Source organism: Pan paniscus, chromosome 10 (genome assembly GCF_029289425.2).
Source record: "Pan paniscus chromosome 10, NHGRI_mPanPan1-v2.0_pri, whole genome shotgun sequence".
NCBI lineage: Eukaryota > Metazoa > Chordata > Mammalia > Primates > Hominidae > Pan > Pan paniscus.
Window position 1 is genome coordinate 127,706,166 of NC_073259.2, and position 16,645 is coordinate 127,722,810.

Sequence of the window (16,645 nt, forward strand, 5' to 3'; positions counted from 1 at the left end):
TCACGCCATTCTCCTGCCTCAGCCTCCCGAGTAGCTGGGACTACAGGCACCCGCCACCACGCCCGGCTAATTTTTTTTGTATTTTTAGTAGAGATGCAGTTTCACCATGTTAGCCAGGATGGTCTCTATCTCCTGACCTCGTGATCCACTCGCCTCAGCCTCCCAAAGTGCTGGGATTACAGGCGTGAGCCACCATGCCTGGCCTGTTTTTGCTTTTGTTTTTTTGCACGTACCACATGTAAGATAAAATAAGTTTTACAAATAGAATATGTTTCTCAAAAGGAAGCCCCTGCTTAGAGTCAAAAGTGTGCACGCAGGCTGGTACATTTCAACATGTGTTTAACCAGAGTCATCATCATCAAATAAGGAAGGCATCGAGCTGGGAAAGCCAACCACAGAAGCTCAGCCCATGGTCTTTCTCTCTTTCTCTCTCTGTCTGTACCACACAGTGCCTGAGGAACCAGCGGTCAGTGGGCTGTGAGCGTGGAGGATGGACCTCATCCACACACACCCCAAAGGAGTTTCTAAGGAATGGATCCTTGACTTCAGACTGTGAGATCTTTTCCTCCAGGACTCTCCAGAGGCAGGTCCCTGGCAAATGAATGAGAAAAAAAAAAAAAAAAGTCCAAAATTTAGGCAATCCAAGCTGCACAGCCGGATCAGCCAAAGTCATTGATTTGTAAAAATGAAAAGAAAACAGAAAAAAGAAAAATGAAGTCTCACTGTCTCAGTTTAGCGAATCCTGTTGTGTCCACTCCTGTCCTCCAGAGGCGAGCCTCAGGAAATCACATAACTTTTCACTGAGGGGATCCAGGGGGTCTCCATATAGGGGGAGATGGAGGTTTCTAGGAAGAGCAGTAGGTGCTGGTATTTACAATGTTGAGCACAAACATTTGCAGCATGTTTAAAATTGTCTAGTAGAGTTCAAGTTGTGGATTTGCTTTTCCTTTTATTCTTATAACCTTCAGTAACTCCTCCTCTGGGAGTCAGCACTCCTATGCCCAGAGTTCACCCATCTGGTCATCAAACACTCAAAGAAGGGGCTTTTCTGGCCTTTTGTCTTGATCCTTATATTTCCAAATAGGCCCCCTCCCTTGCTTGCATCCACGTTGGTCAACTTGACCAAAACCTCACTCTTCACTCAAACAGGCTCTGAGAATGGACTTAGTGGCCAATTCTAGGTACATGAGCACTTCCTGTATCCCAGTTTTGGGAATAAACTGGCTGTATTTATAGAATGTGCTTTTTTTTCAATTTCTCACTCTCTCTCCTCTCTATCTCTAGCAAGTCTCAGGCAAGATCTTTGATTTTCCTGGATGCCACCTGGAAATGCCACCCATTGTGTTTCTTTTCTGTCAAATGTAAACCCTTTAGATGTGAATGTACTGGTTTAATGATGCCATTATTCTGCCTGCCAGAACGCAGTAACCCAGTGTCTCACAGAGCACAAGGGGTGTGCCACTGGTGGTACACAAGATAATTTTTAAGTAGTTTCTAGGAACAACATTAAGTAATACCAAATCACAAAGAATGTTTCCCCTTTTCTATTCTTTTTTCATCCTGATTACAGCAAGGAAAAAGTCTCTGTTTAGTGCTAGCAGGTCCTTTACACCTTTCAGACACTATGGCTCTTTTCCCTTTTTAGCAAAGAAAGAGCAGGCCTCAGAGTCTTCTGTCTAGATAGAATTTAATGATATTGTTTTGTGTCATGGTATTTATTTTATTTATTACCTTCCATTTACAGCTTCCCACAGTGGGGGATGTGACATATTGTTTCTGTTCAAATAAATTAAGAAAAACAAGAGAACTCAAGAAAATATCAAGTAATTAACACACCAGATAAGTATATGTGGCAAAAGTCACTTCAAAGAATTAATGTCAGAAAGATGGTGATAATGAAGCAAAAGAAAGGCAGATTATGCTGGCCGGGCGTGGTGGCTCACACCTGTAATCCCAGCAATTTGAGAGGCTGAGATCACTTAAGGTCAGGAGTTTGAGACCAGCCTGACCAACATGGTGAAACTCCATCTCTACTAAAAATACAAAAATTAGCCAGGTGTGGTGGTGCATGCCTGTAATCCCAGCTAATAGGGAGGCTGAGGCAGGAGAATCACTTGAATCCAGAAGGCGGAGGTTGCCGTGAGCTGAGACTGCGCCACTACACTCCAGCCCGGGGTGACAGAGCAAGACTCCATCTCAAAAAAAAAAGAAAAGAAAACGAAAGAAAAAGAAAAAAGAAAGGCAGATTATTCTAATTGAATGAATAAGAGGCTGAGAGTCAATACCTAGTTCCAACGCCCTTTTGTTTTTGCAGGGTTTTTATTGGCCACTAACTAGCTATGCAAGCTGATTTTAGGCAAGTTTCATAGCCTCTCTGTGCCTAAAATTCCTTCACCTGCAAAATGGGGATAAGAATGCCTGCCTACTTACCTCACAGTGCTGTTATGAGAATTAATTGTTGTAATAGTTGTGACTAACCATTGGCGGGGAGAATTCTAAGTACTATACCAATACAAATTTCAGCATTTTTTCATATACTGAACCCTAGCAAAAAAAAAAAAAAATTCTGATGAACATCAGATTCAACCTGTCATTTTACCCGGATGTTGTGATGAGCCAGCACTTGTCCCAGGAGGACGTTGAATCAGGGACACGAAATCTCAGCACACAGAGATTCTAGCATCATTCCAATAGATTGGATCCTGATTTCTGTTTCTGACATCCTGTTTTTTGTTTGTGAGTGTTTGGGTCCCTGGTCTTTTACCCAAATCAAATGAAAAGTGTTGCTCAGAGGCAGAATAAAAATGGTTTTAAGTAAGCCTGTGTACCACAGTGTGTGAATTGTGTTTTCTTGGGGTTCCCCACCTTCCAGAGATTTCCGTAACCAAAATAAACTCATCTAGTCCAGCATCAGTCCCCAGGGAAGTGCCCAGAGAGGCCAGAGGTGGCGCTAGAGAGGCATCACTCTGAACTAATTTATGGCCAGAAACGTCCCTCTATGAGGCACTGAAAATGTTGGTCCCATTAAAGTAAAAAAATAAAATAAGAAAAATCTTGTCATTAAATGTGCTCCTTGGGGTCAAGAGGGCCATGATTTTTGTTGGGCGTCCCCCAGGTCCTAAGCTCTAAGAACGACAAAATGGTCTTTGTTGGGATGATGGGCTTGTCCAGAGCTTCCTCCAAAGCTAAGACTGACCCTGCTGCACTCGCAAAAGCACAGTTTAAAAAGAGATTGGTGGCCGGGCGCAGTGGCTCACGCCTGTAATCCCAGCACTTCGGGAGGCCGAGGCAGGTGGATCATAAAGTCAGGCTAGCAAGACCATCCTGGCTAACACAGTGAAACCCAGTCTCTACTAAAAATACAAAAAATTAGCCGGGCGTGGTGGTGGGCGCCTGTAGTCCCAGCTACTCAGGAGGCTGAGGCAGGAGAATCGCTTGAATCCGGGAGGCGGAGGTTGCAGTGAGCCAAGATCATGCCACTGCACTCCAGCCTGGGCGACAGAGTGAGATTCCGTATCAAAAAAAAAAAAAGGGTGTATTATCAACCAAGAGACTCCTTCATCAGCCAGTTACCAAAACTGGCTAAATAGAGCAGAAAAAGTAGAGTTTACCCTCACAAGACGGAAACTTCCAGGGATAGCTTCAGAGGCAGCTGGATCCTGGTGAGCAGGGTTTTTGGGAACGTGTCCCTTTCCATGTCTCAGCCCCAACTTGCTGAGTTCATTTTAGTTTAATAGGGACAAGACGACTGCCAACAGCTTTGGACTTTTTCCTACCAGCTTAGCAATGCCTGTGGAAAGACAGTGTTTCTTCCCTAATAGTTCCAGGGGGAAAAAATGGTTCAATTCAATATAATGAACAACTGATACAAATCGGAAACCGACCTATCAAAATGGATACCAGTCATTAACAAACAGGTGTGGCCACTGTACCAACATAAATGGATACTGTGGCCAGCGGTGTGTGGTGCCCTCATTGGCCAGGCTTGAAGTCAGGATTCAATCACTGGAACTGAATGTGAGGTCAGCTCCACTCAAACCTTATAGATTGAGGGTGCGGGAAGGGTGGTTCCCCAGAGGAAAACCAAAGTACTCTTAACAGAAGAAGGAGAGAGATTTGCTAGGCAAAAAAAAAAAAAAAAAAAAAAAAAAAACAGCGTCCACATTAAGCATGCTGCTTCTTACTATACCTTCCATATGCAGGGCAAAGTAATCTAATAGCTTTTCTTTTTCTTTTTCTTTTTCTTTTTTTTCTTTTTTGAGATGGAGTTTCACTCTTATTGCCCAGGCTGGAGTGCAATGGCACGATCTCTGCTCACTGCAACCTCCACCTCCCGGGTTCAAGCGATTCTCCTGCTTCAGCTTCCTGAGTAGCTGGGATTACAGGTGTGCACCACCACGCCTGGCTAATTTTTTGTATTTTTAGTAGAGACTGGGTTTCACCATGTTGGCCAGGCTGGTCTCGAACTCCTGACCTCAGGTGATCCACCCACCTCAGCCTCCCAAAGTGCTGGGATTACAGGTGTGAGCCACCACGCCCAGCCTCCTCATAGCTTTTCAATTTCCCCGTGGTGTTGTCACTTTCATCCAGCTCCTTCTCTGACCAGTATTTATAGAGCACCTGCTCAACCGCAGAAACTGGGCTGGTGGAAATTCCAGAATGTTTAAGAGAGACCCCTGAGAAGGTGGCAGTAGTCTAGTGGGGGGAACAGACACACACAAACAATGAGAAGGAAACATGAGAGTGCCCAGACAGAGGCATAAACAAAGTATTATGCCATCACTTTGCAGAACACACTGGCTGTACTGAAGGGAAGGAAAACTCAGTCCCTGTCCTACCATTCTTCACACTGCTGAGGCTGATAGGGCTACAGCTCTTGAAGTTGCCCTGTCTCTGCCCACAAGTTATGGGCAGAAACAGATGCAGATATAAAATCGCTGGCCTCAGCTCCTGGATCAGCAAATTACCTTTGGCCTACAGCAGGACAGCTGCATTCAGCAAAACAGCATGATGCACGTATCTTGATACGTAACCCTAGATTCAGGCTTCTAAATATAAGAGAGAGTTCTGGGCCACCAATTACCAAAAAAAAAAAAAAATCTTGTAAGATAACATTCATACTCATGGGTTACAACCAATTCTTAAAAAATACTCACAAATATTGAATATTTAAGTCTGGGGAATTGCCCTATAAAAATAGGTCCCTGCACCAAAACACTTTGAATTCTGGTTTGGACAAGCACAAAGAGAGGCAGGCATAAAGATGACTCAGGCATCACCTACACTTGCTGGAGAAGCCACAGAAAGAAGGAATTCCCTTTCCAATACATTCATTCATTCATTCCAGTAGACATCTATTTATGAGGGGTCAGGAGAGGGAAGTACAAAGTTGCCTCTGTGCATTGCCTGCATGAGGCATCAGAGAGTTTCATCTCGAGTACCTGGTCCAAACCTCGGGTGAGCAGCCAGTCAGACCTGCAATGACCTGGTCACGGCGTTCATCTCTCTTCCTGTCCCAGTGTAGAATTTCCCAGTTTGCACCCACACTGGTTCACTGATGCACCCAAGCTGTCTGCTCCTGGCACTGTGACCCAGTGTTTACTCCCCCAGGTCACGTGGAATCCCATGCATGGGTACTAGTTGTACTAGTTGTACTAGTTGGAGTGAAAGTATTGGGAGGAACTCATAAAAGGCCAAATTCTGCCTATATAGAAATGGCCTGATCACCCCCAAGAAAGAGGACCTAAAGCACGCCTAGAAGGGAAGGTAAATAAATATTTCTTGAGCCATTACCAAAGCTCATCTAAACAATTACAGTAGCTTTTTTTTTTTCTTTGAGATGGAGTCTTGCTCTGTTGCCCAGGCTGGAGTACAGTGGCATGATCTTGGCTCACTGCAACCTCTGCCTCCCAGGTTCAAGCAATTCTTCTGCCTCAGCCTCCCGAGTAGCTGGGACTACAGGCTAGCACCACCATGCCCAGCTAATTTTTTGTATTTTTAGTAGAGACGGAGTTTCGCCATGTTGGCCGGGCTGGTCTCGAACTCCTGGCCTCAAGTGATCCGCCCACCTCGGCTTCCCAAAGTGCCAAGATTAAAGGCATGAGCCACGGCGCCAGTCCTACAGTAGCTTTCTTACAGGGCTCTCTGGTATAACAACTATTACAAACTTAATGAGTTAAAACAACCCAAATTTATTATCTTGCAGTTCTGGAGGTCAGAAGTCTAAAACAGGTCTTGCTGGACCAAAATCAAGATGGCGGCAGGGTTGGATTCCTTTCTGGAAGCTCGTAGAGAGAATCCCTTTTCTTGCCTTTTCCACCTTCTAGAAGCTATCCACATGCCTTGACTCAGGGCCTCCTTCCATCTTCAACGGCAGCAAAGTCACCATTTACTTATTTATTATCTTCTTTATTATCTACCTCCTCCCCTTAAGATGCCTTTTTCACACTGCATCTCTTTTGTTCTGACTCCTTTTCCTCTCTCTTCCCCATTTAGGGACCCTTGTCATTACTTTGGGTCCACCTGGATGATCCAGGAAAATCTCCTTATTTTAAGGTCAGCTGATTAGCAACCTTAATTCCATCTGCTCCCTTAATTCCTCTTTACCATGTAACCCAACATATTCACAAGTTCCAGGTGTTTGTATGGGGATATCTTTTGGCGAGCATTATTCTGTCTACTACATCTTGCTTTGACATCCATTCGCTTAAAAAACACACACAGCAGCCAGGGTTATCTCACAACCTAGACTTAATCACATCATTCCTCTGCTGAAACCCAACCCACAAACCCAGTGACCACCCACGGAATTAAAACTCAAACTTTCTTTTTTTTTGGAAGAGATGGGAGTCTTGCTATGTGGCCCAGGCTAGTCTCAAACTTCTGGCCTCAAGCAATCCTCCCACCTCTGCCTCCGAAAGTGCTGGGATTGTAGGTGTAAGCCACCATACCCAGCCTTTAAAATCCAAACTTTTTTTGTGTGTCCTTAAAAAGGTCTTTATTATTAAAAGCTGGAAGGTCAGTCTTTAACCCCCAATCACAAAATGCTACTTTGCCTCGACAAGCAGGCTTTTTAGTTGAGTTGGTGTCTCTTTTGTAGTTAAGACAAGCATTTGCCCTCGTTGACCAGTGATCAGGAACCCGTTCTTGTAATTTTGCCTTTTCATCCTTGATAGGTGAAATCAGTACCTTTTCCACAACTTTGTTTATTCTTCATTTTTTTTGTCTTCGGAGTAAAAGACCAAGGGACATTAACAAGTTGATGGTCCCCTAGATATGGGCTGTAGTGCCAGCGAGTCTGTTCTCTTCTTCAGTGTCAAAAGGACTGCTCATTCTGGAGCATCTACTCTTCTGGACTAAAATCCAAACTTTTTTTTATTTTTTAACTTCAAGTTCTGGGATACATGTGCAGAACGTGGAGGTTTGTTACGTAGGTATATGTGTGCCATGGTGGTTTGCTGCACCTATCAACCTATTATCTAGGTTTTAAGCCCTGCATGCATTAAGCATTTATCCTAATGCTCTCCCTCCCTTTGCCCCCCACCCCCCACCCCGACAGGCCCCAGTGTGTGATGTTCCCCTCCCTGTGTCCATGTGTTCTCATTGTTCAACTCCCACTTATGAGTGAGAACATGCGGTGTTTTAAAATCCAAACTTTTAATGATACCCCGCAAAGCCCTACATGATCAGACCCTTGGCTGCCTCTCAGATCTCATCTTCTACCTCGCCCCCACTCTACTCAGCTGCAGCCACACACTGGCCCCAAACATGACAAGATCATTGTGGTCTCAAGGCCTTATGTGTGCTGTTTCCTCCATTCATAACACCATTCTCCAGATTTTCACATAGCTGGTCCTTTCTTCCCCATGCCCTAGGTCACAGCTTCTCAGAGAGGACCAACCTAACCCCCATCTCTAAGGCAGCCACCCCACCCCTCATCACTTGCTATTACACCACCCTGTTTTACTTCCTCCATGGGGTTTGCCACCACTAACAATATTTTTATTTAACTGTTTACTTATTTATTATCTTCTTTATTATCTATCTCCTCCCCCTAGGATGTTGACCTTGTGAGGGCAGAGACCTTGTCTGTTCTGTTCACTGATGTGTCCCCAGCATCTAGACTAGGGCTTGGCCCATGGCAGATACTCTATAGCTATTTGCTGAATGAGTGAAAGGTTCTTTTCCCCATGTGCCCTTCCTCCTGGCTAATGTCCACTCCTTTATCTCAGATTAAGTGCCTCTTGTTCAGAGGTGCCTTCTCTGATATGCCAACGTTTCAAGAACATGAGGGTCTCCCTTTTGCACGCTCACACTTCCCCGTGGTTTCACTCAAGGTCATATCACAATGGTAGTTAGATGCAGTTTGCACAATTACCATTTAATATCTGTCTTTCCCAGCAGATCATGAGCCCCCATGAGGGCAGGGACCATGTTCATCTTGTTCACCTCTGTCTTCCTGGTCCCTAGCTTGGTACCTGGCACATAAGTTTCCAATAGTTATTTAATGAATGAATGAATGAATGAATGAGGTAGAGAGAAATGGAAGAAGAAAACTGAGTCAAAGCTTCCTCCATCATCATAGCTTTATTTTTACATTGTTATCTGACAAGATTTAAACTTGAATTTTAAAGCAAGATGAAGCTAACCAAGGTATTGGCTGTAAATCCTGTCTCAAAACTTTCTCACATATTCCTTATCGTGATGGTTTAGAAAAAGGAAGAAATGAAAATCGACTTATACCAAAAAATAATTTCAAGAAGATAGAGACCCGGCTGGGCGCGGTGGCTCATGCCTGTAATCCCAGCACTTTGGGAGGCCGAGGTAGGAGGATCACCTGAGGTCAGAACTTCGAGAACAGCCTGGCCAACATGGCGAAACCCAATGTCTACTAAAAATACAAAAATTAGCCGAGAGTGGTGGTGCATGCTTGTAATCTCAGCTACTCGGGAAGCTGAGGCAGGAGAATCGCCTGAACCCAGGTGGCGGAGGTTGCAGTGAGCCGAGATTGTGCCACTGCACTCCAGCCTGGGCCACAAGAGCAAAACTCTGTCTCAAAAAAACAAAAGAAAAGAAAAAGAAAAGGAGAAGAGAAAAGAAGAGAAAAAGAAAAGATAGAGACCCAAATGAACCCCAGCCTCCTTTGTGCCTGGGATGCCCCCTAGTGGAAAAAATGGAGAAAGACAATTTAGAGTGTTCCCTAACAAATGGACAAATATCGTATTTCTTTGCTTTTTATACTCTCTGAGTTAGTGTAGGATCCAGAAACAAACTGGAAGAAAATCACACAGCTTTGATGAAGCAAAGAAGCAAGATGTTCTAGAGTAATAAACTTTCAGTAAAACAAAAACTGAGCAACTGTTGCTTTGGAACCAGATTTTTGGCTGATCTCTGATGGTAATTTTTGGGCTATCTCACTCTAAGACTTATTTCTGATATGGAACTTTTCAAAAATGATGTAGATTCAATTAGTCACACCTCTGTTCCTTAGAAATTCAAGGTGGATAAGATCATCAAATGCCAACACTGGCTCAGCGGGGCTTGTTCTTCAGTCTCTATATTCTACAATTCTAAACTTAGCTCTTCTGTCCCAAAGTAGTTGTTTAACTATTAAGGAAAAAAAAAAAAAAAAAAAAAAAGGGCCGGGCGCGGTGGCTCACGCCTGTAATCCCAGCACTTTGGGAGGCCGAGGTGAGCGGATCACGAGGTAAGGAGATCAAGACCACCCTGGCTAACACGTTGAAACCCCGTCTCTACTAAAAATACAAAAAATTAGCCGGGCGCGGTGGCGGGCGCCTGTACTCCCAGCTACTCAGGAGGCTGAGGCAGGAGAATGGCGTGAACCCGGGAGGCGGAGTTTGCAGTGAGCAGAGATGGCGCCACTGCACTCCAGCCTGGGCAATAGAGCAAGACTCCATCTCAAAAAAAAAAAAAAAGTGGGTAACTATAATAACAAACATTATGGCTTGCTATTTGCCAGACATTCTGCTAAACCTTTGACATGATCTCTCATTTGATCATTATTAACAACCCTAGATATAAATACCATTAACTTCTCTTTGCATCTGAGGAAACTGAGTCATGAAAGAGTTAAATAATTTGTCTGAGGCACAACTGCTGAATGTTGGGCCATTTGATTTTAAAATCCATGATCTTAATCATTACACTCAATTAACTCCCATAAATGATAAACTAACTCTCAGAGTGTAGTTCATAACTAAGCAAAAATAACAGAACTACTTTCTACGCATAACAGCGCGCAATGACCTAATAGCCTATTACCCATTGTCCCTAATTCGTTGCAAACTTGACATAAATTTCTGTGAGATGAACTTTTACGGCCAATTTGCATTAATTATAACACATTCCTTTTGGGATTGCTTATTTGATTTTGTTGTTGTTGTTGTTGTTTTTGAGACGGAGTCTCGCTCTGTTGCCCAGGCTGGGGTGCAGTGGCACAATCTCAGCTCACTGCAACCTTCACCCCCCAGATTCAAGTGATTCTCCTGCCTCAGCCTCCCCAGTAGCTGGGATTACAGGCATGAGCCACCACGCCCAGCTAATTTTTGTATTTTTAGTAGCCATCGGGTTTTGCCATGTTGGCCAGGCTGGTCTTGAACTCCTGAACTCAAGTGATCTCCCCACTTTGACCTCCTAAAGTGCTGGGATTACAGGCACAAGCCACTGCTCCCGGCCTGCTTATTCGATATTTAAGAAGCTCTGAGGTCTCACTTCAATGTCTAAGATATATTTTCTACGCACAATAATTAATATACACAGGAAAGAAAAAACAGCTACATTTCTACTGTTGAAGGATATGAGTCCATCCGAGTATACGATTTAGGATGCTTTGGGTTGTAAGCAACAGAAAATCCAACTGGCTTTAATAAGGGCAGTTACCAGTTCTCACAATGGAAAATTTCAGATAGAAGACAAACTTCAAGGTTGGTTTGATTCAGCACATCACAAATTTAATAGGCTATGGCTCTGTTTCCCTTTGATTTTCTCAGCTTTGTCCACCTTTGTGTATTCGTTGACCTCAAACTGGTTTCTCTCATGGGAGTAGCTCTTCAGGCTACAAACTTCCTCATCAATGTCCTGAGAGAAGGAAGGCCTTTCTACCCTAAACCTTCAGACAAAAGCCCCACTGTATTCTTACTGTAACAGTTAGGTCATACAACCATTCCTGAACCCAGTGCTCCAGTCTGGGTTATGTGTCCATTCTGAAAAAAAACTGCAGCAAGAAGGGTAGGATTGTCCAGTCAGGACCTGCCTTAAGAATTGCTCAGTAGGCCAGGTGCAGTGGCTCACACCTATAATCCCAGCACTTTGGGAGGCAGAGGTGGGTGGATCATGAGGTGAGGCGGTCAAGACCATCCTGGCCAACACGGTGAAACCCCGTCTCTACTAAATATACAAAAAAAAAAAAAAATTAGCTGGATGTGGTGGCACGTGCCTGTAATCCCAGCTACTCGGGAGGCTGAGGCAGGAAAATCACCTGAACCAGGGAGTCAGAGGTTGCAGTGAGCCGAGATCATGCCACTGCAGTCCAGCCTGGCGACAGAGTGAGACTCCGTCTCAAAAAAAAAAAAAAAAAAGAATTGCTCGGTAAACAGTAGCTCTTAGAAATTTTTATTCTAATAAATGAAAATTTCTGTACCCAAGTAAAGTATAAGTAGAATGACTAATAGTGAAAAGTTAGTCCACCTCACTCATAAATCAACAAAAGCATAGGAAACCAATGGCATACAACTTTTATTAATCAGACTACCAAAAAAATTTAAAAATTAATAATGCTTAGTGTTGAGGAGGATGTGAGAAACATATCACAAACATCATTGCCGCAACACTTTTGGAGAGAAATTTGACAATTTCTAGCAAAAGTGTAAAGGTATGTACCCTTGGACCTAGTGATTCCATATTAGAAATTATTCCCACTATTTTACTCAGAAAACTATGATATGTGAGCTAGGATATGTGAATCAGTCACATTGTATGGATATACCAAGGCAGTGTTATGTGTGAAAGTTTAAAATGAGAAGCAAAAATGTCCATCAATAGAGACTAATTAGATTTCTGGATTTTAGTAGTGGAGGAGTAACTTATATTGGGCAAATTCCACTGCCTAGTACAGCTACAAACTCTGAACAAAACATTTTTCCAAATTAAAGACACTTGAGAACAACTAAAAACTGGAGGGTCAGTAAGAATCCTCATCAAATGGGAATCATCCACATTTACCCGGCTTTTCCTCTGAAGGGTCACACAGTCTGCATAGCACACAGAGAACAGAGCTCAAGCCAAAAGCAATAGTCTTATTAGGCGGCAAAATAAGAGTTTGGGGCCCCCATGGTGGCTGGAATTTGATAAGAGAAATCCCAGAAATGATAGAGCCACAGAAAAGGGACCTAAAAAATCTGAATATAAACTCCCCTCAAATCCTTGGCTGACTCAAACTGCATTTGTGAAGCCCAACAGAAAACAAAACCAAACCAAAAAGCTGGAGGAGAATGCAAAGAACTGCATTGATCAGTGCTGGGGAGGCAGAGTTTGGAGCTCAAGTTCTACCAAATTAGAGGAGCTTAAACTCCTCAGTCTTTCTGTTGAAACCCAGAGGGGTCACAGATTAGTCAGAAAGACCACATCCAAGAACTAGTATATAGAAGGCACGAAACCAAAATGGATCCACCCAAAAGAAGCCCCAAACCATACCTTCGTAACATAAGAACGAGTCACTAGTAATTTCACTACCAGTTAAAACAAAACTCAACACTTTTCTGAGAAAGATAATAGAATCCAGAGCCTCTGCTATATTATCCACAATGTGCAGTATAAAATTTTAATATCACTGGGCCGGGCACAGTGGCTCACACCTATAATCCCAGCACTTTGGGAGGCCGAGGTGGATGGATCACGAGGTCAGCAGATGGAGAGCATCTGGCTAACACGGAGAAACCCAGTCTCTATCAAAAATACAAAACATTAGCCAGGCAAGGTGGTGGGCATCTGTACTCCCAGCTGCTTGGGAGGCTGAGGCAGGAGAATGGTATGAACGTGGGAGGCAGAGGTTGCAGTGAGCCGAGATCACACCATTGCACTCCAGCCTGGGTGACAGAGCGAGACGCCACCTCAAAAAAAAAAAAAATTTAATCACTAAACATGTGAAGGAGCAGGAAACTGTGGTAGTCAAGAGAAAAAATAGTTAATAGAAACAGACACAAAGACAATGCAGATGTTGAAATAAGTAGGCAAATATTTTACAATAACTCCAATACATATGTTAAAGAATCTAGAGGAATAGATTAATATAATAGGTGAAGAGGTGATGAGTTTCATGAAGCTATGCAATGTAAAAAAAAATTAAAACATTTTTTTAAAACCCCTGAAAATCCTAGAACTAAGAAAACAAATCCTGAAATAAATTATTTGTATGGGATTAAACATACAGAAGAAAGGAGCAATGATCTTGAAGACAGGTAAATAAAAATTATCCAAACTGAAGCAGCAGCAAGAAAAAAGATTTAAAGAAAAAAATAAGCAGAGCTTCAGTGATTTGCGGAGAAGTATCAAGCATTCTACCATATATGTAATTAGAGTCCTAAAAATAAAAGGAGAGAAAGAATGGAGCATTTAAAAAGTTTGCTTAAGAAAAATTTATTTAAATGTTTCCAAATGGTATTAAAAATATCAACCTACATATCCAAGAAACTTAAAAAAAAAAAAAACCCAATCAGGATAAATGCAAAGGAAAACACACCTAGGCAAATTACTGGAAAAAGAAAAAATCTAAAAGGCAGCCAGAGGGAAAAATGATACATCACGTACATGGAAACAAAGGTAAAAATGATAATTGACTTCTCTTTTTTTTCAAGTCTTGGAATCAAGACTTGATTCTCATCAGAAACAATTAAATACAGAATAGAGTAGAATGACAACTTTAAAATGCTGAAAGAAAAAAGGTGTCAAGCTCTAGTGAAAATATTCTTCAACAATGAAAGCAAAATAAAGATATTTTTAGTTAAAAACTTAGAGACTTTGTTGTCAGCAGATCTGCATTACAAGAAATGCTAAAGGAAGTCCTTTGGCCTACAGGGAAATGAAACCAGATGGGAATTAGTATTTAAAGGAAAAAAAATGAAAAGTAGTAGGAATATTAAATTTGTGAATAAATATTAAAGACCATAAATCTATGGTCTAATCAAAATCTCAGCAAGACTTTTTGTAGAAACTGACAAGTGGGGTCTAAAATTTATATAGAAAGGCAAAAGAACTGGAATTGCTGAAACAATATTGACAAAGAAAAGCAAAGTTGGAGAAGTCACATTGCCTGATGTCAAGACTTGCCATAAAATTACAGTAATTGAGACAGTGTGAGGCTGGGCACAGTGGCTCACACCTGTAAGCTTTGGGAGGCTGAGGTGGGAGGATTATATGAGGCCAGGAGTTTAAGACCAGCCTAGACAACATAGCAAGACTCCATCTCTACAATTTTCTTTAATTAGCCAGACATAGTGGTACATGAATATAGTCTTAGCCACTTAGGAGGCTTGAGCCCAGGAGTTCAAGGTTACAGTGAACTATGATCATGCACTGCACTCCAGCATGGGTGACAGAGCGAGACGCTGTCTCAAAAAAAAAAAAAAAAGACAGTGTGGTATTGATAAGACAGACACATAGATCAATGGAACAAAATAGAAACTAGACCCACACATATATGGTTAATTGTTTTTGTTTTGTTTTGTTTTGAGACAGTCTCCCTGTGTTGCCCAGGCTGGTCTGAACTCCTGGCCTCAAGTGATCCTCCCACCACAGCCTCTCAGGTAGCTGGGATAACAAGTATGAGCCACCACTAGATTAAGTCAATAGATTGTTTTTTGGTTGGTTGTTTGTTTGTTTTGAGACAGAGCCTCCCTATGTTGCCCAGGCTGGTCTGAACTCCTGGCCTCAAGTGATGCTCCCACCTCAGCCTCTCAGGTAGCTGGGACAACAAGTGTGAGCCACCACTAGACTAAGCCAATTGATTTTTTTTTTTTTTTTGAGACAGGGTGTCTCTCTGTCTCCCAGCTGGAGTGCAGTGCGATCATGGCTCACTGAAGCCTCAACCACCTGGGCTCACATGATCCTCCTGCCTCAGCCCCACAAGTAGCTGGGGTCACAGGTGCATGCCACCATGTCCAGCTAATTCTTTTACTTTTTGTAGAGATGGGGTCTCACTATGTTGCTCAGGGCTGGTCTCAAACTCCTTGGCTCAAGCAATCCTCCCACCTCGACCTCCCAAAGTGCTGGGATTACAGGCATAAGCCACGGCACCTGGCTGTAAATTGATTTTTGGCAAAGGTGCAAAGGTCATCCAATGGAGAAAGAATAGTGTTTTCAACAAATGATGCTGGAATAATTGGACATCCATGTGCCCACAGATGAACTCAACCCATAGTTCACACCATACATAAAAATTGATTCAAAATAGATCATAGAGCTAAATGTAAAACCTAAAATGATACAATTTCTGAAGAAAATATAGGAGGATGTGGAGAAACTGGAACTCTTGTGTACTGTTAGTGGGAAATGGTACAGCAGCTATGAAAAACAGTACGGCAATTCCCCAAAAATTAAAAATAGAATTACCATAGGATCTGGCAATTCCATTTCTGTATACCCAAAACAACTCAAAGGGACATGAAGAAATATTTGTATACCTGTTTTCTTAGAAGCATTATTCACAATAGCCAAAAGGTAGAAGCAACCCAACTGTCCATCAATAGATGAATGGATAAACAAGCTGTGGTGTATACATACAAAATATGATTCAGCCTTAAAAAGGAAGGAAATTCTGATACATGCTACAGCATAGATGAAACTCAAAGACATTATGCTAAGTGAAATAAGCCAGTTACAGAAGCACAAATACTGTTTGATTCCATACATCCGAGATACTTGCAGCAGCAAAATTTATACAGACAGAAAGTAAAATTGTGGTTGCTGGGGTCAAGGGTAAGATGGAATGAGGAGTTACTGTTTAATGGGCATAAAGTATCAGTTTTGCAAAATGAAAAAACTTCTGTGGATGGATGGTGATGACGGCTGCAAAACAATGTAAATGTACTTAATGTCACTGAACTGTACACTTTAAAATGGATAAAATAATAAAGTTTATGCTATGTATATGTATTAATCACATTTTTCATTTTCTATATCTTATGAGGCTTGACATCTTGGGGACTCACCAACCTGAAAGAGACTGTTTGTCCCAGGGTTAGCTCATTCCAAGAGATAGCAGATGACCTTCCCGCAATATGCAGTCCAACCAATTCAGAGCCCATACTCTGAACCACCTCCTCTCTCTGGCTGTTCCACTCTGAGAAGCAAGTTTCCTCTGCCCTAATCATCCTAGGGTCAGGTATCAGACAGTTAGAGACTACCCCTATAGCCCACAGCTGGCCTGAATTATTCAAACTATCCAATCCTAAGCCCTAATCATCCCAGGGTCAGGTGTCAGACATTTAGAGACTAACCCCCTATAGCCCACAGCTGGCCTGAATTATTCAAACTATCCAATCCTAAGCCCTAATCATCCCAGGGTCAGGTGTCAGACATTTAGCGACTACCCCTATAGCCCACAGCTGGCCTGAATTATTCAAACTATCCA

General features: G+C 42.5%; 1 protein-coding gene and 1 long non-coding RNA gene across 4 annotated transcripts in view; one reads left to right on the forward strand and one right to left on the reverse strand.

Moving 5' to 3' along the window:
- TMEM233 (transmembrane protein 233) overlaps positions 1-2,818 on the forward strand; it is a 49,549-nt gene extending 46,731 nt beyond the window's left edge. For both annotated transcript variants that reach the window (XM_003832404.7, XM_034934623.3), the window contains one exon: positions 450-2,818. In XM_003832404.7, the coding sequence (XP_003832452.1) occupies positions 450-456 (7 nt within the window). In that variant the 3' untranslated portion in view covers positions 457-2,818. The remainder of the gene's footprint in view (positions 1-449) is intronic.
- Positions 1-16,645, reverse strand: part of LOC106635409 (uncharacterized) — a 281,598-nt gene that overhangs the window by 254,068 nt on the left and 10,885 nt on the right. The window lies entirely within an intron of this gene.